Below are 25,968 nucleotides of genomic sequence, written 5' to 3' on the forward strand. Positions count from 1 at the left end.
CCCCAATTATTGTTAACCCCTATTGAAAGACCATATGCAGTGTAGTTTATGAAGTCCTAAACTACATTATCTAGGTGTCCTTTTACTCTCTTCCTTTTGAAATCTGGCATAAGTTTAGTTTTTTTTGTTTACCTTTTTCTTAATCAGTTTGACTGGCTTAATTTAAAGATGGGTTAAACCTTTTGAGTCCAAATTTGTTAAAAAAAATGAAGGACTGACTTGAAATCTCCAGAAGCAAAACATTACTAGAGGCTGGGTTTTCACTCAGTTCCCTAAAGGAAGGAGATGATTTTGTAATTGTTTATTTATGCCTCTTATTAAGAATGCCTGGTTTAAATTTAAAAAAAAGTACAATAGCAAAGATCCACAGTTCTTTGAAAAGCATGTTTTTTACCATGTTTTTTTACTATAACTTTGTTGTTATGTCTAACAGTTATGTCAGAAACTAATGGGTGTTTGTCCTTTTTGACATTTGTACAAATGCATCTGTTATGACGCAACATTCCTGGCTCTGGTCCCTGACACTGCAGTTTCTAAAATATGTAGACATCTTCACATGCCCCCAGATTACTCAGTATCATTTAGTTTAAGTCTACTTGAATAAATTATTTGTTGGCTGCTGGGAGTCCTGTTTCTAAGCTTTCTTGAGTAATAAAAAGTACCCCTAAGTTGGCAGGTTGGCTTCTGAACTAAGCAGCTCTGCTTCTGGGCTTTTCCTGACATCTTCAGTTTGAACTCCCCTGTAAGACCTCATAAGTTAATAGCATTATGCAAAGCAGGCATGGATTCATTACACACACACAATTGATACAGAACTATATCCACGATTAGCTGTGCCAGCCACTTCAACAGCATTAAAAAATGTTTTGGGAAAGGCAGGAGCAGAGCAACTTGCTACATCCTATGGAAACTGGGCAAAACTTTTAAAGAAGCACATAACTTACCCATCCCAGCTGAAGTGCAGGCACTTCCCAGTCAAACTGCAAGGGTGCATGGTGAGCAAGAAGCTCAGTTTTATGTTCAGGTGGATGCCAGCTGTGTCACCATACCAGGCCAATCTACAGGACTATAGTTCATGGCTTTATTGTTATCCATCTACCTGAACGTGACCTCCAGCCACATCCGTGCATCTCTTTTAAAGCAAAAATTCGCTCCCTGTAACTTTGGTGCAAATAAAGATGTGACCCATCTCTGCTGTAGAAATTCATTGTTCGGATGAGCCGCTTTGGGCTGACAGAGGTTGGGGACCTGTCTCCTGAAGACATGAAGAAGATCCGCTACCTCTCCCTGATCGAGCTCACGGCCTTCTACGACGCGCTGGGCGTGGAGCTGAAGAGGAACCGCGTGGAGAGGGTGCGGGGACGAGGTACCGTGTGTGGCATCCCCTCTGCAGCCACCTTCATGTCCATCAGCTTTGGAAGAAGGTGCTTCAGAGGCTGTGTTTCCTCCTTTTCACACTTGTTGTTGTTATTTTTAAGAGAACGGTCTTTTTGGAGTCCCTCTCACTGTACTGCTGGAGAATGACCAAAAGAAGGTTCCTGGAATAAAAGTGCCCCTTATCTTCCAAAAGGTGAGTATCACTTGGCCTGCTTGGTCACTAGGATTTGCTTTTCACCATTTGCATTGACATTCAAAGGAGTCATCAGATCAGCGAAGTTTCAGACTGGCAGGTGTCTAGAGACTGTCTGACTGAATATTGTGGTTTGAAAACTTTGTGGTGAGGAGAGAAAATCTGCTCCTTTTTTGGCTTTTTGTCTCTGGTGGGGACCCTTTTTGATTTTTGTAATTATGTGATACCACGCAGGAAACTTCAAGAAAAAATGTCTTTCTGTTTCCCTTTTTCATTAAAATAGAGAGCCAAGCAAAATTACATGTGTGCAGAAGAAGCAGAGATGAGTTGTCTCAGTTGTTTTAATTTCACATGAATTCAAACCATAGGTATTACTTGGCTACTGTTTCCAGAATGGAAGTGATATCTTCTGATTGAGGTTTTTATGACAAAACAGTGTTATTTAAATGAGACATTTGGCCACACAGGGATACCCTGTGGATGTCTTGGAGGCAGGTACACCAACACAAGTACGTGTGCAGTTGCACAGACTTACACAGACTCTAAATGGCAATAGATTTCCTTGTAAATACTGACAAAAGAAGTGTTGAGGAGCGTCAGACTGACAAAATGTGAGCATTTACATGACTTTGCCATTAGCTCCACTGCTGCTCTGTCAAGGTAACTATGGAAATCAGAAGAATCAAGGTTACAACAGGAAGCAGATCTGGTGGTGAAAATCCAGAGCTGTATGATTAAATGCTGGAGAATTATTTTTTTTCTCAATGTTCAAAATTACGTAAAATCAAAGCTTTTTTTTTTTTATTTTAATAACCAATTGGAGTGGAAAATTTAGTCCTCTATTCACAGAAATTTGAAAATAAAATATCCTGGGATCGTTTTCTAATCAGAGTTCTCAGTTCCAAAAAACCTATGTTATCTATAGACCTTTCCATTGTGCCTCTTGGGGCACACTTAAACATTTCTCAGAGGTTATTTTTCCTTCAAAACACCATTGTGTTTAAGCATATCTGCTGTTTCATTAATATATTTATGTGTTAATTGTTCTGTAGCAGTGCCAACTCTCAAGTCAAAAACAGAGGGGCCTATTGCATTAGCAGTTTTCTATACTCTGCATACTCCTTACTTCAGGATTGGGACTATGGAGAAAAATTAGACAGATTTATTTACATGAGCTGGCTGGATTTCATTAGCTGATTCCATAGAATTGTGTCTTTTTCAGATTCAGTTCAAGGATACCTAGATTGAAAAGAAAGTCAGGAGTATTAAGCACTTCTGAGTATTTTCCTGGATTTTTTTGTCTCTTCTTTCAGCTGCTGCTCAAGCTTGAAGAAACAGGTTTGGAAACTGAAGGAATTTTACGGGTTCCTGGATCTGCCTCCAGAGTCAAGGTATACACTCAAGCCAGTTTTCTGTCTTCTGGACCACGGACTCTATGTAAAATAATACAGCATACACACAAATTCAGACTGCTCATGAATACTGATCTGTGTAGCTCAGTATTCCTACTTCTGCCAGTGAAAGGTCAGGTTAGTTCCTGGGAACCAATAAATCATAGACCATTTGGTCTATTACTTTGATTTAGTTAATGTTCTATATAAAGCACAGAGGATGTTGAATGTGATTTTTCTCCACAAAACTTTTGAGACATCCTTTCAGTTATCTCTGTCATCCAAAATTGCTGTGATCTTATCTCTGTTTTAATTTATTTCAGAAATGCAGAGTTCCTAAACTGAGTGAACATCAGATAAAGATCTTATTCTATGTAATTTTAACCTCTGTGTCATTTTATTTTCCATTTATCGTCTGTGATCTCGCAATTTCATGATCCAAGTGAGAGAAATTTGGCCTCTGTTCACTGCTGGCAGCCTAAAGTACGGCATTTTCACAGGCTATTTGTGGGCTATGAACACAGTATAACTGGCACCCAATAACCTGACACTGTGGGCCAGTAATATTTGCAATTGTTTCTCCAGACCAACTTCATTCCAGGAGCTGGAGGAGGCAACTTAGAAAAACAAGGCAGTTTTTTGGTTGGTTGCACTTTTTTCTGGGCTTAGAAGGGTCTATCTCTTTCCCAGAATTTTTCTTTTTTTCTTTTTTTTCTTTTCCCTTAGGCTTCTTTTTTTATCTGGTTTAAGCAACACCTTACAGTGCATCCTGCTCCTACTTTTTCATCCTCAAGGAAGCTAGTTTTGTGTTCTGAGGCAGGAAGTCTCAACATTGTGGTAGCCACACAAATGATGGGTATTGCTAAACAGTTGGGTGGGCTGAGGATCATAAGAAATGGCTGAATAAGAAAAAGCAGTATCACATGAAGCACACCAAAGTTAGGCAGCAGCATCCCAGCTCCTTCCACTCTGTGCCTTGATAAAAGTCCCCAAAGCCTTGAAAAGTGCCACATCTTGCAGAAGAGAGCTCCTAACTTGCCCTGTACTTTCAGCTTCCTCACTTTTTCATACAAGTGACTGAATGTTATTTCACACAATCTCAAATTTTTCCAGTCTTTCCATGGAGATTACACAGCAGGGCTGTGCTCTAATTCAATTATTTTCATATTCTTTGCATACACTGCACTGTGTCTTGTTCACTTCTTTTTCACAACCTGTATGTTGGGAGCTGCTATGAGATATGACTTCATATGCAACTCCTCTATACTAGGTGGTAAGTTAAACTGCCCATATAAAAGTTCTAAAATTATTTGAGTTTTGGTTTCATTTGAGTCTGCCCAACAAACCAACGAGCGAGAGAGACTTTTTCAAAGCAGATCCAGATTTCATCCTTCAAAAGCCTTCCTACATTATTATGACATTAGGAGCTAAGGGCATTCCAACTTTATTTCAGTCTTGTTGGAGAAAGAAAAGGCATCTGGAAATGATTAAAGGTTGCTCTTCTATGAAACAAAGACTAGAAGAAATGAATACAAGTTTTCCTCTGTAACAAAAGCTCCAGTGAACCAAAACTGTATGATAGTCTAGTTAAGGATCAGCATTCTGTTTTTGTGGCTTTTTCCCAGTTCTCAGCAGAAAAATGTGGAGTAGAATTCTGTCCTCTTGTGCTTTTGATGAGGTGAGTTCTGTTCCACATTGCCAGTCAGTTACAGGAGAGAATTCAGTCTAGGTGTTTTTATTGATTATGTGCAAAGGATGTGAATACAGAGGAAGCTGAGATAGCCCAGATTAAAACCAGTAAAATGTGCTAGTCAAAATGAGACTGTAGCATTTTATGCCAAATCCTGAACGACTTTCTACTTCCGTTTGTGCAGCCATTCTACTTCATTATGTGTGACTGTACTTGATATGTAATTTCCTTCCATTCATGTGAGACGTGGCAAGCAGAATTCATTTCTAAAAGCTTTTCTGCCTGAATGAACTGAACTTTTTGCATAATATTAAAGTACAACTGACAAAATCATGGTCCAAAACTAAATATTTGCTACAGATATATTTGTCATAGATGATGTCGTAAAAAGCAGCAACAAACTTTCTGTGGATAGGACAGTGTTTGGCCAGTAATGATTGTGAAAGCTGCATTATTTATGGACGTCCTTATATTAAAATACTGTCCTTCAATCTTTTTAACTCCACAATTTTTTGAGGAGTTTGCATTTTTTGAACAGTGATCTGAGTTTGAAGCCAAATCCTGTTCCTACTAGGAGCATTGCTGAGTATTTCCCTTTCACATATGTGTTTTGAACACTGGCTAGTGACCCTCCAGAACTTAACTGACCTCTGTTATGGAGCAGGATGCTGCCATTGGAGAACAAGGGGATTAAATGGGAACCCAAAACAGTATCATCATCAATTCTATCTTAAACCTCTCCTGTGCTTTTAGAGGTTTGGGAGGGTTTTTTATGCATTAGGGTTTTTTCTGAGAGTAATGGTTTTGAATCTTTATTTTTCCACAATTTGACCAAATCTAACTATAATTATCCTAACATAAAACTTCCTTCCAAAGATGGGAAAACCTGAATTTTAAGCCATTTGCTCAAGGCCCATGAATTCAGAGTATCTAGCAATTTCACTGGCAGTGAGGAAGAAACACCACTCCTTTGTGACTTAAGGGTCAAAACCTCTGGAGGGTGTTTTAAACAAAATGAACAGCTGTGCTGAGTTTTCTGCTTCTAGTTCTAAGACATTGCACAAAATGCCTTGCTTTACGGTGGTTCAAATTGTTCACTGGCAGAAAGCTAGATATAGCAAACCAAATTTAGCCTGGATTGCCAAATATCTGCAGGAGCTTGACTTGTTAACCTGCTCTGAACTCCACATGGCTGTCACTGGGTTAGGGCTGCTTTAGTTCAAGTACTGCACAAACCTGTCTGCTGCTTGTAATGGGGTTTCTGAAGTGATCACAGATTTCTGGATCAGCAGCAATGATTGAAGGCCAAATGTTTCTTTTATTTTTCAGAATCTCCATCAAGAACTTGAGGCAAAATTTTATGACGACACTTTTGACTGGGACCAAGTACGAAATAATGATGCAGCGGGACTGCTAAAAATGTTTATAAGAGAACTCCCCAGCCCACTCTTCACAGTAGAATATCTGCCTGCATTCATCACACTTGTAGAAAGTATGTGGAAATGGAGTTAGTATGGACTGATTATATGATAAAATGCATAAGTAAACATTACTTTTTTTTCTCTCTTTGAAGTATATAGAGAAAAGTAATGTAATTTTTTTCTCCCTCTGAAGTAGTGAGAAAACCAGACCCAGTGCTTTGCCTAAACATTTTAATTTTCTGCAAAGTTTTGTTTTCAAATGAGAAAGGTGTCTGCATTCAGCTAATGGCACAGGCTTGTTATGTGAACAAAACAAGTGTTTAATGTAAAATTTGGAACCTGTGAGTAAACAGTGACTGAGTAATGACTTTCATGTATAGACTCTGATTCACATTAACTGTAGGTTTCACAAATGAAAATTTCTGCAAGGTAAACTCAAATCACCATCCTTTATCTACTGGACCTACTGGACCTATTTTATTTCTGTTAAAGTTTATGTTGAGGTCAGACCATTAGTACAGAGATATGTGTGAGCACAGAACGGTTCAGGCAGCTGGGTTTTGTTTTCAGTGTACATACACCTTCTCAATCTCAGTACATTTTGTTCATTTCTCTTCCAGGAAGAATGCAATTGTACCTTGCCATACCTATGACTTCACTGTAAAGTCACTCAAGCTAGGACAGACTGAAAGTCTCAGGATGGTGAATTTATTAGCAAATTGGTACAGAAAACTCAGGATCTTTACATAAGGTTACAGTCATGCTTTCAGTGTCTCCATGAGTATCTTAAAGGGCAGAAGGAGGTGACCTCTCTCCATAAACTTCCCATACCTGAGTGTGTGTGCACTCCTTATGAGTCCCAGGCTGCATGCAGTTACAATGGCTCAGCAGTGTAGAGAAGACTGAACAGGAGATGTCTGTGCAGAATAAAGTGACCTTATTCCCTACAACAAATACACAGATACCTAAGAGAAACTAGCTAGTACTAAAAAAATACTGGATTGTTGCTATGTAGATAGAATTTTATAGCATCTTGTATCCCTGTGTACAAGGATCCAAGATGACGAGAAAAAAGCCACTCATTAAGGTGATTTTTTTATGTTATGGTTAATCAACACCTAAGCATGCTAGTCTCAACCAGGCACTAGCTGGTATGTCTAGAACTGCTGACACACAAGGTTTTCAGAACAAGCCAATTGCAGTTGGGATTTCAAAATCATTAATTATTCATGTCCTTAGAAATCTCCAAGATCAAGTTACAACTACAAGCTTTGCATCTGTTGATCATGCTGATGCCTGAAGCCAACAGAGACACAGCCAAGGTAAGTTCTTCATTTGCTATCACCTGCCATCTGTGGTGCTTTTGACTTTTAAGTGTCATTTTTTTCAGATGCTACACTAGGAAAGTATTCATCTGTGTTTTTGATGATTTCCCTGAAAATTTCCTGGCTGTCAAATTTTTTACAAGTAATTAACAAATAGTTGCTGGGGGTATCCACCTGCTGGATCTCAGGCATCATTATTATGGAGCACTCATTTCAAAGAGGCATATTCCTCACTTAGTTTGGACAAAGGAGTTCCAGTTTCTGGATTTTCTGTATAACTGAAATTCTCCAGGATGAATTTAAAAGAGAAGCTGCCCTGTAGGAGCTTGCCTAGTGCACTCCTGGTACTGGAAGGACTTTCTGTAGTCTGGACCAGACTACAGAATGTAGTCCAAAGTAAAAGCATGCATCTGTAGTACACATGTCAGGAGCTCTCCCTCAGCTGGCTTGCCTTACAAACCCATGCCCACCACCATGTCCTACTTCCTGATACAAACACAGTGGCTACAAGCATTTTGGATGCTTGGGAGCTCCCAGATCTGACTGCAGCTGTGTCCTGACCCTAAGAGACACTGGTTGCATCTTTGGGCCTGTTTCTACGTCGAGGAAACCTGGGTGAGCAAGCTTCCTAGGAACCTCCAGACATTTCACCAGGCGCTCTGCACATCAGGACCTTGCAGGTCTCCCACTTCTGGAAGCCTTTCTGTAGTCAGTTTAGATACAACCTTATGAGTTCAGCTGCCTTCTTTATCTGAATTTATTTATACAGTAACAAGGGACAACAACTGTCTTCAAAGTACCTGGAGGTCTACTAGTGCTCTGTAAAGAATGGGGTTTGTTTCTGCTACCAAAGTTCTTATGGGTATAGAGCTGCATATGTAAAACACATGCTAGAGGACTAGTCTTAATTATTACTCTATTATTAATTAGGCTTCTGTACAAAAATATAAGTGATGACAAAACTCTACACAGCCCTACTCTCTTGTCTCTAATGAGGTTTTAGAAACTTCTCCAGCACAGTTTCTGTTTTGTAATTCTTGGGTTTGTAAAAATGTTTTAATTGCTATGTCAGGGTACAAAGACAGTGGTTTTAATGGTATGGTTTTCATGGTTTAACCAAGAGGCAGCTAATACCTGTCATGGTTTAACCCTTGCCAGCAACCAAGCACATGCAGCTTCTCACTCACTCCCCCATCAGTGGGATGATGGAGAGACTAAGAAGTGTAAAAGCTGGGAAATTAATGAGTTTAGATAAATGTAATTTAATAAGAAAACAAAGGCTGTTCAGGAAAGCAGAGCAAACAAAGGAACTCACCACTTCCCATGGGCAGGCAGGTGTTCAGCCATCGCCAGGGGAGCAGGGCTTGATCTCATTCATGTAATAGTTGGGAAGACAAATGCCATCACTTCAAAAGTTCCCCCTTCCTTCATCTTCCTCCCATCTTTTTACACTGAGCATGATGTCCCATGGTCTGGAATATGGTCACCTGTACTGGCCATGTTTCCTCCTGATTTCTCATGCATCTCAGCAATGTGGCAGTATGGAAATCAGAAGAGGGCTTGGCTCTAAGCAAGTCCTAATCAGCAATAACAAAAAAAAAATCTGTATTATAGACACTGTGTTCAGCACAAATCCCAAACATAACCCCATACCAGTCAGCGTGAAGAAAATTAACTCTACTCCATCTAAAGCCAACGCACACGGCCATTTCTTCTTTCCTCCCCTCTCCCAGTGGGATGGGTGAGAAAATCTGAAAAAAAGGTAAAATTAATGGGTTGAGACAATAACAGTTTAATAGGACAGAAATGAATGGGAAAATAATAATGATTAATTAATTAGAACACACAAAACAAGTGGTACACAATGCAGTTTTTCACCACTCACTGACCGATGCCCAGCCAGTTCTTGAGCAGTGGGCCAAGACCAGTTTTCCCCACAGTTTAGATACTGAGCACAATGCCATGTAGTATGGAATATCACTTGGGAGTCAGCTGTCCAGGCTGTGTCCCCTCCCAAGTCCTTGTGCAGCCCCAGCCCCCTTGCTGGCAGTGCAGCATGAGAAGCTGAAGATTACACTTGACTAAGTGTAAACATGGCTTAGCAACAGCTAAAACATCAGTGTGTTATCAACATTATTCTTATCCTAAATCCAAAACACAGCCCTGTGTTTTGATACGAGGAAGAAAATTAACTCTATCCCAGCTGAAACCAGAACAATATCGCAGAAGGACTCATTGGTAGACCCCAACTCTAACCACAGCTGCAGTCTGTGCTATTTAATCATTCAAGCAAAATTCTGAATAAACTACTCAAAAGGGGAAATTAATTTCCTTGGACTCTGCCAAGCATGTGCAGAAGTAACATCAATGAACAACTACTTAGCTCTTCTTGCTTTTGTTATTACAGAATAGAAGTTTGAGGGCTGCTAGCAGAAATTTCAGGTTTTATTACATGTGGGACTGGTACAGATTCGGACTAATCACCCCAAGTAACTATGACATAAAAAGCATTGGTTAGATACATCAAAATGGACACTTGGTAATCTATGAAGAAAGTAATTATTCCCTTGCAATACATGTACATCTTACCTCTAGTACAGGATTCAGAGCCTTACTGCGGACACTGTATTTGCCTTATAAATTTGGGATTATGGTCTAAGTGATAGACAATTTATTAATATGTGTTTTGATAACATTAACTGTTCCTCTGTGTTTGATGCAGGTTGTTGTAACAAATATCAGAGTAATCCAAATGCTGTGAAAAAACCACTAAATTTCACTTCCAAGTGCAAATGTAGCAGCCAGACATGTGCATTTGAAAATGCTGCATTTCAAAAGTAAATTATTTCCTGAGATTAAACAAGTATTGTTTTCTTCCAGGCCTTTCTTCAGTTCCTAAAGAAGGTGGTTGCTAATGAAGGGAAAAACAAGATGAACTTGTGGAACGTGTCTATGATTGTTGCACCGAACCTCTTCATCTACAAAGGGAAACGCGCCAACCAACAGGAAATGCAAGCAGCCGCCACCACCGCGCACATTGTGCGGCTTTTAATCCGGTACCAGGACATCCTGTGGACTGTGAGTACTGCTGGTTCCCCCTTGATGGTCCCATTTCAGTGCAGGACTTTGCTATATGCAGGACATGTGCAGAAATCAGAATAAACAAACCTTCCAAGGAGAAACACATTCTTTGGAAACTGACTGGGGTCTTCCACATCTAGAATGAGGCACCCTGGTGGATTTTTCTGGATTGAAAAATTACCTTACTACCTTACTTATCTTACTATTATCTTACTTATCTTACTTATCTTACTATTACCTTACTACCTTACTTATCTAAGACATCTATTTTAGCATCAGTTGCCTTCTGGAAGTCCCTCTCCCACACGATTGTTTATACAGAGGGATACATAGAAGAATGGTTTCATCTGGATGTGTAGGTGATATGTCTAAACTTGAGTGTGATTAGATGTCTGTTTAAAGTCCAGCCCACAATAAAATGGGACAAAAGTGTGTACAACTTTTTGGGCTTCTGAAGGTTGGCCCGAAGATATTGATAGTCTCAGCTTGTTTGCTCATAACAGAGGGAGAGTATAATGGGGGTTGTAAAGACTACCTCCTAATAAAGCTCCTGCAGCTGCAAACATCACTTTAAAGTTTCATATGGCATGAAAGACAATCTACAGTTTCACCAAAGGAGTAACTGTAGGTTGCTAGAGGAAGCTACTGATTGCATGTATTTTCTAGGAATAAACAGAGTTTCTGCTGCCTAAAATTTGGTGCCCTTCTAAAGACCCAATTCATTGGGGAAAAATTGCTGTATATTCTCAGATCTGGTTTCCTCCTTCTAGGTCCCATCCTTCCTGATTTCCCAAGTGAGAAAAATGAATGAGGCAGCCATGAACAACAGCAAGAGACAGCTGATGTTTGACAAAGGAGTGAGAAAACTTTTGAGGAGAAAGACCATGGAACGGGAGAGACCTGAAAGACCAGAGGTGTGCTAAAAAGATCAGGTTTCAAAACCAGCTTTAAACAGCCTACCTGCTTTATCTCATGGGAGATTCTGAGTGTGGGGAGGAAATTTTGCCGTACAAAACAAGCTGCTTTGAGAATTATCTTGAAAGGTGTGCTTCCCAGTATAACACTCTGATAAGACAAAGTTTTGGGAATTGACTGAGAAAAGGTAAGGAAGGCTGAATGATTTCCATCAGCCAAAGCTGCCAAGCTGGTTTTTAACCTGTTTCATAAGAAATGGTTATATGTGGACTGTCCCTGGTAGCAGTGATTTGTAGATACTCAACAAATGCATGGCTCTGTTGATGAATAGTAGAATGATCCATATTAGGATTAATTGTATTTATCCATGTCCTGGTACAGGCCACTTGATACTCTTCTTGCAAGATTTAGTCTTACAGCTTGCACTAATTTTGTAAGCAGAAAGAAAGTTCAGTTTGCCTACCATAGACACCTAAACTGTGCCTAAATGTGCCCTGTGAAGTAGATTGTGTTGTTATTCCCTGTATAGTCGGAGGAGAGAGGTGGATAATTTTGAGGATTTATGGGGCTCCAGAAGCAGTTAGGACTTAAGAAAATCTGATAGAAAAACCTTTCTTTGAAGGTCTTAAAGCCACCAACTTTTATCTACTGCCTAGAAACTTACTTGGGGTATCCTGCTTTGATAGGCAACTAAAACTATCTTAGATATTAAGTGCAACATAAATTTGGGCAACAAGACATGTCGCGCCTCTATGCACAACCAACACAGTCCCTATAGCAATTTACATGTGTTTCCATGTAGTGACTAATAACCTGGAGAGGAAGTATTTAGAGTCTTCCATGAATGTTTAAAAGAATGAAGGCTGGTGAATTATAAGAGAAGTAATCAAGGAAATGGTGAAGAACTCTGTAGTTATTGAAGAATAGTCTTGAAGGACAAAAGAAAAGACAAATTAGGAAGGAACGATATCACAAGGTTATGAGAAATAGAAAATGAGCCACTAGTACAGACTAGAGAGAAAATGCAGAAGGTAACGTATGGGGGAAGATGCAGAAAGATGAATGTTATGTATGAATGGTGAATACATTCCAATTCACCTTTCTCAAGAATTTGCCAGCACTGACTGAAGTATTTTAGGTAGGGTAGGACATACATTGGTGCTGCAGATGGAGACAGAGATGTTTGTTTAAAATGGCAGTGTAGACTACTGTGCTGCAAAGTTAATTTCAGTGTGGGATGAGCACAGATAGACTCCTTCTCTGAGGAGAGTCCATTACTGAAGTCATTGCACCTTTGGGAAGAGAAGTCCATTGATCAGAGTAATTGGCTATACATCTAATAAAAATGAGGGTAGCCATGGCAAGGAGCTGAAATATGAAGGGTAAATTGGAGGCAGACTCTGTTTGGATAACTGAGTTTAATGTTGAGAGCACTTAACGCAATCCCCAGGTCTCAGATGTTCTAAATTACACGGAGACAGAGACTGGAGAGACTATTGTGTTCTGGTCAGCATGGTATTAACTGGATTAGAACTGGAATGCAAACCTTGCTAATTGATTTATCCACCATTAATCATGGAAGAGTGCATAAACTTCATAGATGATCATTTGAACCCTACACAAGGTCAAATTTCAAATTAACAGAAACCATATGGTACTTGATGTTTTACTGTACACACACTTCAATCTGGTTGAAGTTATAGGAAGCAGAAACAGAGAAATGGATTTTTATGCCTCAGGAGAATTTCAACTTTAGAAGGAAAACCAGATATTCTTAATAATTTTTATGTTTTTAAATAAGCAGCTGGTTCACTGACCAATGTTAACAGAAATAAGTTAAAGTTACAATTCAAGGGCTTTACCCAGTGTGCATTTATGTGCTACTTACCAAAGAGTTTGTGTCTTCGTGTTGTATCTGATTTGTGTCTACAAATTTGCATTTGTATGACTGTAAATGTCTTTTGAATAGCCAAGAGAGTGCAGGACAGTGAATTTTGCAAGCAACCTTAAATGAGGCTGCAGAACAGCTTCCAAATTGAGCTAGAGCAATATTTGCCTTAGACTTACTCTATTGAATATTGATTTTAGGGAGCTGTCACTTTCCCTCCATACTTGCAGTCTGACATACCCGAGGGGGTGATAAGAGTTTATGCTCCACTGCATTCAAAAGTCTCTATGGCAATTCAACTCAACAGCCAAACAAAAGCCAAAGACATCCTGGCTCGATTCCACTGTGAAAACAGGTGGGTAAAGCAGAACATTCTGTTTTTCCTGAATAACAATGTCAGAACTATAAATGAATAGATTCCTCCCTCTTCAAAGATTCATTGTGTTACAATAACTCTTTTTCTAATCTAAAATTGCTAATTTATGGTTATGTCAGTCAAAGAAATTTTAACCACTTATCTTACTCTTTTTATTCTACTTAATAACTGGCTCCTATACAGAATCAATCTGCCCTCTTTTACACCACTACTAAAAATGTACATTAAACGTATATTTTATAGACTTACCACATAGAAAACCCAAAGGGATTGTTTTACATCTAACCATAAGTTTAGAATGTTTTTATTTCTGTAAGGTAATAATTTTTAACAGCTATGGGAAATGGTAAATTGTCTGAAAGTCTTTTCTGCAAAGTCTTCCCATGTTACCACGTAATTCTGTTCTTTGAATAAATAATATGAAATAAATCATACAGAAGGTTTGGTTGATTGTGATGCAGTAATCTACCTCTGTGGCAGATTCATTATTCTGTAGTGGTCCATTTGGTAGAAGTTGTTGGTTTTAATAAGGCAGTTCACAGGGGAAAAAATAGCAAACTTTAGCTTACTATAGATGGTGGGTGATAAGGCAGTGGTTATAACAGAAGGACAAACTGAAAGGCTTTTTTTCTATCCTAGCCGTGGATCGTCACAGAACGTGAGAGGCCAGATCCAAAGTTTACATGAAATTGGAGGAAATATAGGTAGGTCTCAATTTTGAAAATCAATTCTGAATGTCCTTAACCTCCTAAAATACCTCAGGCCAGCACTGTTTTGACACAGCTGGGTCCCTCCTACTCTCCAGTCCATTTGGAGGAAAGGAGCCTGACCCAAAAGCTGTTAGAATCCATGTAATCATTTATTCCAACTCCAGAGTGACAGGAGGGGTACCCCACAGGAGAGAATGAACCCGGCGGCTGGATCTCAGCAGCACTTCTTACACTCTTGCCAAATTCATCTGACCTTTTGCTTGCCTCTCTCACTCTCGTAACTGAGCATTTTTCCATGGTTAAGAGATCCTTTGTCTTCCTCTTGCAAGCACATTCCACCTTGCTGTCAAGCATTTTTCCAAGATCTCTTTCTTTCTTACTCTATGCAAGTGTTAACCTCCCTCAAATAAAGACCTACAGAATTGTGAATTCAGCCCCTGCACATATAGGTGTTCTGTACTCACATTAATCTGTGGGCTTTATTTAGATTGCAAATTCCTTGCAATAGGGTTTTTGTCTTCTTCTGTTTCATGCAGTGACACTTCTTATAATAACAACAGTGGCCCACAAGTTTCTGGCCTAAAGGTCAAAAAACATATTTTAATTTGATATTACACAATCCTTTCTCTTCTCTGTTCATGCCAAAATTCTAGATGCTGTGTTGGGAGTCAGTTGTGAATTACCTGATTAGATTATTCCTTATTTCTTCTAGATTCAGCTCTAAAGACTTTCTGTAAAGTTACTACAAAACATCACAGACTTACTTCTGCAGCAGTCAGGAATCAGTCTTTATTACTGATGATAAAAAAAAACTAAATTGGATTAGTGATTTGTTTTGCCTGTCCAAACAGGATGACCAACTGATGCTAAAATAGAAAAATTATCCTAAAGACCTTGTGAAACAATCCCAAATATTCCTACCATGGTCTTCCAAAAAATTGGGACATTTAATTTGCATCTTCACTTAAAATAATTTTTATAGTCCTAGAGGTACCTTCAGGGTACCTTAGTCTGCTGATTATGCATTAATTCATTTCTATTGCTTTCACTTGAATAAAATCATTAGCACCCCAGTGACCTTATAAGTAACTGTACAAAAATTTTACCATAATCTTGTGTCACAGCAAAGTAACCTTACCAGTGAAATTACTTCATTACCCCATGTAAATGCAATATAGTCCAACAAATCAACTTAACTCTAGAATTTATTGCCTTATTACTCAACTAAGAGGCACAAAATCCTCATTCAGGCAAAGGCAGCCACAACTTCCCAATCACCAGCTAATGAAACAGCCAGAGTGCAGAGGATTTTTTTTTTTTGACCAGCAAATTGGCAACTCCCAAAAACCTTGTTAGAGACCCTGCATTTCTTTCCAAGATCCTACTGTATGGGAACACATTGTTTACAGAGCTACTTTTTCAGCATTTAAAAATAGTGTAGAAGTCAGACAGTTGTAATTCCAGCTCAGTAAATCCAAGGAAATAAAACACCCCCATACTGCAGCACTTACACTAACAGTGTTGTTGATGCTTCTGAAGAGACCATATTCACTGTTTGACTAAATGTCTTGTCCATTACTCACTGTAATGCAGGACATCCTGCCTGGAAGTGGCAGTAAATTCATGACTGTCAGAGAGTAAAATCACTGGCAGATTTACCAAAGGCCCTCTCTGTATCCAGGCAAGATGTTAGCTGGATGGACACACCAAACTGGGCTTGCTGTGTGCAGGTCAGAGAAACATTCAAGGACATTTTAACACAGGTCTGTCCCTGTGTGCTCAGAACATCTTATGATTCATGGCTGACAATTTCCTTTTCAGGTCAGCACTGTTTGGATCCAGATGCATTCATGCTAGATGTCTACCGTGCAAATCCTCAGGCAGAATGGGTGATAAAACCAAAAGCCAGCTGAAGCAGAAGGCAGCAGTAGACTGGACAAAAGCCACATGGACAAGAGTGATGCCTGTCATTTTAAGCAACTCTTGCAGAGACAGAACAAAATGGTATCTACAGGACATCATTCCTTCCTACTGTACTGTCCAGCTGATGGCCAGCACATAGGACTTTCGGTATTCCAGCTTCCAAACCATCCGAAAAATATCACATTAGTTATGCTTTCACATGGATTACACTTGTGCCAGTTGGCCCAGGAGGTGAGGAGGGCAGACCAAGGTACGGTGTTCGTTTCCTGACCTGGTGTTAGAACAATTTTTGGAAAAAATGCAGTGGCATCAGATGAATGAAACACTACTGACCACAGCATGACACAGAAGCATGACAGACGTTGGAGAAGGGAAGGTGTCTGTCAGGCATGGAAGGCAGGAGTTCAGCATGCCGCAGTGCCAGACAGCTCTGTGAAAACCAAACCTTTCTCCTGGAAGTGAACCCATACAGTGTGTGTTCCTGCAATGCTTGTGTCTCTCAGTCACTCCTCATGAGTACCTGCTGCTGCGGGAGGGAGGCAGGAGGAGGAAGTACAGACAGCTATGCTGCTCAGTGTACGTGCCACTGTATATCTCACTACCAGTCTTCCAAAATCACCTGTCTGGATCCCTCAGCTGTGTGCAATTGTAATGGCACAAACCACGTTTCCCTCCCTCCCCCTGTCACACAAGTTTCAGGAGACGAAGGCTAGGTGAGGAAGGGCATATGACCCTAGCTCTGCCTTTTACTTGATACTCTCAGAATTAAATCTGTGTAATGCCAGACTATGAGATGTGTTAATGGTGCCACTTACAGTCATCACCTTTTTTTGTTAAACATTATCGTTTCTAATTTGTAACCTAATTCTTTTTATTTTGTTTATTTTAGCTTTAATATGTAAGCAGTTTTTATACTCTTCAGCTGCATCAACAAGAGAGATCTTTGTTCAGGTCTTGTATAATACAGCATGGAGAAGAAACAGGGCTTCCAATGAGAAAACGGATTTAATAATTTACACATCAGGTCTTTAAACCATAGCCAACCTAGGCCCACTTGTGCTGGGGGTTTTACAAATACATAGCAAATTGCAGCTGGCATGCAGTCTAAGCAAACACACAGGCTGACAAGAGAATACTGGGCTGCCACTGAATTGGGAATGTCAGATAGGCTGTCTTGTTTGGAGCTAGTCACAAGAGCAAGCGGTGTTCAGTCATTTCACTTTTGGCTGTGCTGAACTAAAAGAGGCTTGTTGAGTAAGGAAATCACAAATCTCTGGAAAAGAGAAAGTATTCTTTTTATCTGTGTCATATGCAATAATTGGGAACCTTTGCCTTCAACTTGCCTGCAAGTCCTCATCATTGTTGCACAATTAAACCACCCCCAGCCTGAGCAATGATTTTTGTTCCTGATCTGGACACGGGGATGAGGCAGAAGCTCTGTTTATTGCATAGCAACTTAAAAGCACTCTGAACCAAGTCCTCCAGGTGAACTGGAGGTGAATAAAGTCTGCTGTCCTGCAGAGAAAGCCTGTAACTTGTGATGCTCTGCTGAAGCTGTGCAATGAGTATCTGAACCAGAAGCAGGCCCTCTAAAATGTGTCAAGTTGATCGTGTTCTCCAGTAGTTAACTTTCATTGTTAGCTGTCAGTGAAAGAAATCAACATTGAATCAGTGACTTCACCAGCAACAATAATGTCTACAGAGGGCAGATCCTGTCTTCTGTCTTATCGTCTTGATAAAAAATGATAAAAAATTAGCAACATTTTCTTTAGAACAGTGACATTTTTAATTTTCTGGTTGTTTTGGCACATTTTTTTGTTTTGGTTTTTGTTTTGTTTTGTTTTTTGTTTGTTTGGGGTTGGGTTTTCTTGGGTTTTTGTAGGTTTTTGTTGTTGTTCTTGTTTGTTTGGGTTTTTTTGTTTTTCCTTTTTCTTCTTAACACTAAAGGAGACGCAGTTGCAGCCAGGAAAAAACTAGGACAATTGTATTATAAAATACACTCCTTATTTTGAACACTATTTATTTTAAGTACACAAGAGATAGTAGGTCTGTGGCTTGTTTATAGGACTAAGCATAAAAGTTTTGTCTTGTGCTTTGCTCCCGATACCCTTTAGTTCCCTCTGTGGCAATGGACAGCTCTTTGTGCTTGTGCTGCCCTTGAACGTCAGCTGTAAAGCAGGACTTGTACTTTCCATATAAAGGCAACATGAGAATTAGTTGAGTTAAATTCTGCTCTCAGATGTAGCCAAACAATTCCCTGAACAGATCAGGAGTAATGAACATCCATCTGGGAAGAACAAACTCAGCAGAGGCTTTTATATGTGGAAAGTGCTTTGACTATAAAGAGAATCAGATAAATGCTGAGCATCGTTGTATCTATAGCCAACTGAAAGGCATTCTGTGACTATATAGAAAGCCTAAACTTTAAGAAAGTAATTTGAAGTGTCATAGCAAATGAGCTAACTTCCTACAATACTTTCAGACAAATACATTGACCTCCTCCATCTTGCCCACTCGCTTCACTGTGTGTTCTCAATGGCTGTGCAGGGGGAAGGACAGAGCAGCCCTGTGTTCACGCTGCAACTTGCTCAGCATGTTCTGGACCTCATCAATGTTATTTCTATTTGAAATAGATCCCCCTGCATTCTGTATAGAATACCAGGGGGTTTTGGAAGACTTTTACCACTTCATAACTTAGGAAAGTCACCCTGTGAACTCTTGTTGTATGCTGAAACTGCCTATAACTTTGTAAGACATGCATATTAGCAGATGAACTAGATTCTACATAGAGTGGCCAAATACCTCCTGTCTCTGAAAAAGAATGTCAGGATTCTCTTTTGATACAAATGGCCCTAAAGACCCATGTGTAGTGGTTAATACTGTTCCACATTAAGTTGTTTTGTATTGTTTTGGTACACTAACTTGATTTAATATGCAGCAGACAAATGGAACAAGCTTAATGGCATTTTGAAATACGAGGTTTCAAGTTTATGTCTTATATTTCAAGATGCTGGTGGAGGCATGAGGAATTTTGTTTCTCCTAACAGAAGCTGAAGTCAAAACTAAGTTGCAAGAGGATTGTCACCTGAAAAAAAGTAACATGTGGAAAGCTATTATTAAGAAAGTGGTAGCAAGCGAAGAGAAATTTACTGAAATTCCAAAGATGCCTCAATCATTTATATACTCCATGGTTCTACAAGGACAGCATTTTGCATATCAACACATAGAGAAGGGAGTATTGTAAAAAGCAGGTGTTGCAAAACAGACTGGAATGCTTTAACCTGTATATGCAGCGAATGTCATTAGAAAGTGTGCGTGTGTGCAAATGTGTCTGTGTCCATGTACAATATTAACTACCTCACTCTGCATTTTCCAGGAAAAATATTTTGGCTTAGACATTTATTACTTAATCTATTACCAATTTCACATTGATGTTGACAAAGTATTTCTTTTTGTATGAGGCAGGATTTGAAATTACAAAAAAATATCTAGTAAAATACATACTTCTGGATATGGATGATATTTTATGCAAAACATGTTGCCTAAATTATGCTTGTAATGTGAACCTTGTGAGATCAGATGTTGGGGTTAATAGACAATGAATACAAACACACAGTGTTTCAGTTTTATTTTTCAATGGGTTTCTATTCATGTGTGTCTTCTCTGGAAAATAATACAATGCCACTACTCAAAGTGAAGTGTTTGTATGTACGTTTCCCTTACAATCCTCATTATGTTATGTGTTTTGTTGAAGTACGCCAAGTAAGTGTATTTGTACAGCAGTGTGTCCACTGTATTGTATCCATGTCAAAAATAAAAACAATACAACAAAGCCAGCTCTTCAAATCTAAGCATGTGTGTTTTGGATAGAAGCAGGGGGCAGAAAAGCAACTTAAAAACTTTTAAAAGCAACTGTGTTGTTACAGCACCTGAACAGCTGTACAGAGGACCACGTTCTGCCACCCTTGCTGAAGTGGAGAAGCTCTTTGCTCCAGGAGCTCTTCCCTTGGCCTACCTCTATGCAATGCACAAAACACACTGCTTAGAATCCTTCCTCATTGAAAGCAATGGCAAACTGCTTTGGAGTTTCATTTCAGCCAGGATTTTTTAAACTAGTACAAAATACATAGAGAAAAACTAACATTAGAACAAATTGTACAAATGCATAGTAAAAGCCAAATAAAATTGGAAGGAGCAAGTAAAAATGCTGCTAGTTCAAAGAGGAAAAAAAAAAGGGGAGATGGAAGTAACTTCCAAAGAACTATGCTTATTACAGATGCATATTAAAATATGAGACACATTTGTCACTGCTCAGTGACCTGGCCAGTTGATGAATGGATGTCCTTACTTGATTGGGATTGAGCACATGTCCCCCAAACCTGGCTAAGAACAGCTACTGGAAGACTCATTTTTGAAACAGAGGCAAGCATGGTAAGAAAAACCAAAGATACAACTGCAGGCTGGCCTCAAAGCTGCCTCCCACTGTCCATAAGAAATACTGCTTTCCAAAGAATGCAGTGCAATAGTGTGCATTGCCAAATGCATAGTTTTTCCCAAATAAGACACAAATTGTTTCTTTAGCAGCACATCACTTCACAGGCATCTCTGTGCCATAGAGGTGCTGCTTGTCCTAAGCTGATTCCATGAAAGCATAAACAGGAACATAATCCATCTACCCAATGTATCTATAATGAGTGTCAGAAGCACTGGATAGTAAGGCACAAGGAAAAGGAACTGGAGCTGCCCTGTGAAGTGTAACTAAGAAAATTCTATTCATTAAACTCTGAATCTGAGACCTTCAAAATTAGGACTTTAGTCAGTCTCCTGCTCCCTCTGCTGGACTACATCCACTTACATTTCATATAATCAGAGTCATATAATGGCCTAAACTGGAAGAAGCCTTGAAGATTGTCTAGTTCCAAACCCCCTGTAGTGGGCATACTTGTGACTTCTCAGCCTTCCAGCTCTTTTTCTTCTAACTGAAATACATGGACAACTGAACTACTTGAAATAATGCAGTTTATTGTAGTTTTATTATGTGGTCCAAAGTTATTAACTTCTTACAAAACTGGCAACACACAATAAAATGAAATACTGTCAAGTAATCAGAAGAAAACATACTGTAAACACTGATTAATAAAAATTCCCAAAAGAAAAATACCCAAATAATGCCATTAAAATTGTTGTAGAGGTATTTGTTGTTTAAAACCATTTAGTTAAAATGCAGACATAGAGCTTCTGATAAAAAAAATGACCTGAGTTGGAAAACAACCAGAAAAATCAAATAGATGCAGGTTCTTATCAGTTCTTCTTTTCATTATGAAATGAGAATGCAGAATAACAGATCAACAACAAAAAAAACAAACCCTCTCTCAATCCAGTCGGGCTTTGCTACAGTTCAGTGCTCAGCCCCAGGGCAGGAATGAGGAAATACTCCACGCAGGTCAAAAGCTCTGCTAAAGTCAAACAATTCTGTATGTTGGCCCTTGGTCAAAACAAGGTTCCTTAAGCAACCATGGAATGAGGTCTTGCTTGTGAGGCAGTTTTGCTTGACATCAGCTGAAAAATAAACATGAAATTTGTAAAACCTATTTCCACCAAACTGAAAGAAAAAATACAAAGATACAGGTTATTAAAATTCTCCCCCTCTGAAATAAGAAATAAAACCAACACCTGGGGAGCATGAAGTTCCATTCATGTTTGGATGAAGTGTGACATCCCAACATGGACAGTCACTGCTCTTTTCAAGCATAAGTCATGCACAGCAATAACTTGGCAAAGTTTGCAGAAATAGTTCTTGCCAGGGGACAATGGAAGATGAGAGGGAAAAACAGAGGAGAAAGCCACTCTGCATGGCTGTTTTAGAAGTTAAAATAGAAACTAGCAGAATATGAAGCAACAGCTGAGCTGTACACAGTCACAGTTCCCATGGTAAACCAAAAGGGAGCACATGTTAAGAGTCATTCTTGTGAGAGTGAGCACAGGAGGGACAGGAGGGAAGGGAAATATTATTGTACCTACCAGGATAACCTCCAACATAAATGGGATTGTTCGTATCTGCAGATGTTGACTGGACATAGGGATTATCAGTGTGAACCAAATTCCCATCAATTATCAGCGAAATGTGATGTTTGCTTTTGTTTGCTTGAAGCTTGTGCCATTTCCCATCACACAAGCTATTTGTGCCTCTTGGTTCATAGGAAGCTGTTATCCTGCCAGCTCCATTGTTGACATGGAATAAAACCTGTGCAAACAGCCAGATGCCAATGAAGATATAAAGTAAGAATACATGAACTAATCTGCCTAGATAAAAGCACAATCACATTGGTGCAGAGATTTCCATTTTAAATGTTTGACAATACACACAGTTAATGTTTACTTTGATGGGTAGAGTAGATCCTTATTAAAGTGTTTTTTAAAATTTAAAACAATAAGGTCTACCTATGCAATGGTCCATTGATACACTTCACTAGGGGTTTCAATGTTTCTTACAAATACAAATCAAGACGTTTTTCACAGAACCTGAGACTTCAGATCTGAAAGAAGAATCACTGTATATAACTGAAGAGAAAGAAGAATGGCCTGAAAGCACTTGTCATTGCCAACAGATGCATTTATTTTTTTTCATGCATTTATTTTTCAAAGCAGCAGACACTTCCTCAACTCTGCGGTGAGGATTAATATGTAAGTATTACATATTAATACTGGGAAAGTATGTCCCACAGAAACAGTGATATTTAACACTGTCTCCAGCTAGGAAGCTTTGAATAAAAAATGAGCTATTTCTGCAAAAACAAACACTTAAGAGCAATCAAGTGTATATTTTTTTATGCAAGAAATGACTGGAGAACTATGTATATTGATTGTTAAAAGGTTTATGGAGCATAATGGCCAGTAGAAGCAGAGAATGAGTTAATTGCTCATGAATATTGAAGAAGAGGTTACAAAACAGTGTGCATTGTATATGCAATATTTTTCTCAAGGACAAGGATAACTTTATGGCAGAAAAAGTATTAAGCAATAAAAAAGATATATATTTGGTCTAAAATACAAGGTATGTAGTACAGCAGGTCAGAGTGGCTGCACACTAACATAAATTACACTAATTAAAAATCCAAAAAGTTCCAGTGACTTCTGCTAATCGCACATTTTATCATACGGTGGCAATGAGACAAAGTCTGTCCCGTTTTTGTTCTGTGGGAAGGTGCCTCCATCACACTTGACTGGTGCATGTTTCATGCATTCCAAGGGCTCTAGCCTCGCAGTTTCAAACAAGCCCTGTGACATCAGTGTGCCTGCACAGGGCAGCCTACCTTGCCGTGTACAATTTCCAGCCCAATCGCATCGACCCTGGCGCTGCTGATGCCCAGGAGGACGCCGTGCGCCGCTGTGGTGCGGAACTCCAGGGTGATGTTCACGTCAGACCGCACTTTGTAGCCTTCCCTGACTGAAAACAAGTTAGAAGCTTCTAGTAGACGACTTGCAACCCACAGTACAGAGCTAAATATAAGCACTACCATTAAAAGGTCTAAAAAACGTGTTAATTATGCTGCTGGCATATGACCTAGCAAAACCTCTGGAAAGTAAGTGTTCCAAAGTCATAATTCCCACTTTTTACTGGAATCGATAAATTCCCAAATAAGGTTTTTTTTCATTCATTCAGATTTAATCCATTCTATCTCATCTGTAAGAAACAGTAAAGAGCACAAATGCAATCCTTCATGTTACTTCACGAGTCTTTTGTCTTCATATTCTTTATCAGACCTTAACATCATGAACATGGATATTCTTAGCTAATAAAGATGTAGTTCATTTCTTTCCCAATGCTAAAACCATTATCTCTTTTATTTGTGCAAGACAGCCCTTTGCAGAAAGGGCTTTTGGATGAATGAAGTGAAAGGACTCAGTCAGAAATCCATATGCAGGGCATGCACTCACTGTGTGAGGAGTCAGTTAATTACACACAGTTCCAGTAAGACCTGAAAGGAGTATGTTTTCATTAATATTAATTCAGTAAGGCACTGTTTTCATTTAATGACACTTACCAAGAGCAGCAAAGCCACTTCCATCAAAGAAAGTACCATCCTGCACTGTTTCATAGCATTTATTCACAGCAAAGATAGAGACAGGACTCTCGTTGTCCAGTTGTTTGCCATTAATTGTCATGCTACCAATGCAGGCAGGAATACTGTGAGTAACCTAAGCATATGGAGACATAAGAGACAATGTTTAGTATAAACTGTTGTGATGCTCTGTTAGGGATTCACCTGATCTTACTGTAGATAAAATATTATCTGAACAAAACACAGCAGAATCTAAAATACTTCCGTAGTTAAATTTCTAGTATTACATATAATTATTTAAGACACATAATGTCTTAGAGTCAAAATCAAATAGTTAGAAGCAGAGTATATACACTGTCTATAATATACAGGAAGAATTGTATTTGCTTGACTGTGAGCAGGGATACACCCAACAGTAAAAACAATCCAAACATGTTTTAGGAAATCAATGAGTAATCAAAATTTTTGTAGGACATTTTGCAAGTTCTCTTCATCAAAAAGATTCATCTGAATCACTCCAGAGGGTGGCTGGGCACTGGAAGAGGTTCCCCAGGGCAGTGGTCACAGCACCAGCCTGACAGAGTTCAAGAAGCATTTGGACAATGCCCTCAGGCACAAGGTGTGACTCTTGGGTGTCCTGTGCAGGGCCAGGAGTTGAACTTCGATGATCCTTGAGGATCCCTTCCAAAACAGGACATTCTACAATCCTATAAGAAACATTATCATATCACCGGAATTCTCATTAATATAATGGGCTGCACAAGGAGGAAGGTGCAGCCCATTATAAAATAACTCTAAAAGCATGTATTAAAAATATGCTTTAATCTAAAGACAGCTAAACCCAGTCTTTCAGAGATATTTAAGGCACCTAATTTCTGTTGAATGCAATAGGAGTCAGGGACCAATTGTCCCTGACAATTGTAGGTCATGTTTTTACCTTACACTGTGAAAGACAGGAATTTAGATTCTTTATTCATTTTTAACAGAGAAACAGAATGAAAAAAAAAGTTCTGCTAAGGGCTATTACTAACACACAAGGATATAAGCTGTAGCTGGACTCATTAAGCCATAGAAAGCTAGAAAGATTTATCTGGTAAAGGGTCATTACTTTCCTTGTTGCTTCTTTCCCAAAGTACTTCTTTTTAGCCTGTCAGAGACAGGATGCTGATTTAGATGAGTTTGCTGCACTATGCTCATTCTGGTCTGCAAAATGCCAGAGGCACCCCCCCACCCCAAACCTTCTTACATTCCCAAGATTCTTTGGCACGTAGTCTAAGGGGAGTCCTCCCACATAGAGCTTCCCTTCCACGTCCAAGGTGCTACCATCTCCCAGGACATTGACTGCTACCAGTTCCTGTCCATCCACAATGATCGTGCCTTTTCTTTTAACATATTCCATCTTTACCTGGAAAAAAGGGAAGCATGCGAACATAAATGAGTAAGCTAGAATTGTTACCTAGTCATCATTTGCCATAGAAATAAGCAAGACAATTGTTTAGTGGTTCAATTGCTTTGACATTCTGTTCTGAGGCAACCTCTTGAAATTATTCCTGAGGCTGAGACCATTTCTGAATACAACTGAGCAGTTAAACAGCTTTCTTGCCTTCCCAAGGGC

The 25,968-nt window shown here is 39.2% G+C and overlaps 2 protein-coding genes across 3 annotated transcripts in view; one reads left to right on the forward strand and one right to left on the reverse strand.

Annotated features, from left to right (window-relative positions):
- ARHGAP28 (Rho GTPase activating protein 28) overlaps positions 1-20,126 on the forward strand; it is a 76,089-nt gene extending 55,963 nt beyond the window's left edge. Inside the window, exons 6-15 of one of the 2 annotated variants that reach the window (XM_031062266.1) lie at positions 1,201-1,366; positions 1,479-1,570; positions 2,884-2,961; positions 5,981-6,143; positions 7,312-7,394; positions 10,278-10,475; positions 11,249-11,392; positions 13,512-13,636; positions 14,297-14,361; positions 16,189-20,126. In XM_031062266.1, the coding sequence (XP_030918126.1) occupies positions 1,201-1,366; positions 1,479-1,570; positions 2,884-2,961; positions 5,981-6,143; positions 7,312-7,394; positions 10,278-10,475; positions 11,249-11,392; positions 13,512-13,636; positions 14,297-14,361; positions 16,189-16,280 (1,206 nt within the window). In that variant the 3' untranslated portion in view covers positions 16,281-20,126. Of the gene's footprint in view, positions 1-1,200; positions 1,367-1,478; positions 1,571-2,883; positions 2,962-5,980; positions 6,144-7,311; positions 7,395-10,277; positions 10,476-11,248; positions 11,393-13,481; positions 13,637-14,296; positions 14,362-16,188 lie in introns of both variants that reach the window. The other variant, XM_005427378.2, reaches the window with a different exon arrangement.
- Positions 20,127-21,292: 1,166 nt separating this feature from the next.
- LAMA1 (laminin subunit alpha 1) overlaps positions 21,293-25,968 on the reverse strand; it is a 98,563-nt gene continuing 93,887 nt past the window's right edge. Inside the window, exons 59-63 of the mRNA XM_005427379.2 lie at positions 25,600-25,758; positions 24,336-24,489; positions 23,604-23,737; positions 22,312-22,534; positions 21,293-21,849 (exon numbers count right to left, since the gene is read on the reverse strand). Of these exons, the coding sequence (XP_005427436.2) occupies positions 21,689-21,849; positions 22,312-22,534; positions 23,604-23,737; positions 24,336-24,489; positions 25,600-25,758 (831 nt within the window). The 3' untranslated portion in view covers positions 21,293-21,688. The remainder of the gene's footprint in view (positions 21,850-22,311; positions 22,535-23,603; positions 23,738-24,335; positions 24,490-25,599; positions 25,759-25,968) is intronic.

Source organism: Geospiza fortis, unplaced genomic scaffold, assembly GCF_000277835.1.
Source record: "Geospiza fortis unplaced genomic scaffold, GeoFor_1.0 scaffold471, whole genome shotgun sequence".
NCBI classification, from domain to species: domain Eukaryota; kingdom Metazoa; phylum Chordata; class Aves; order Passeriformes; family Thraupidae; genus Geospiza; species Geospiza fortis.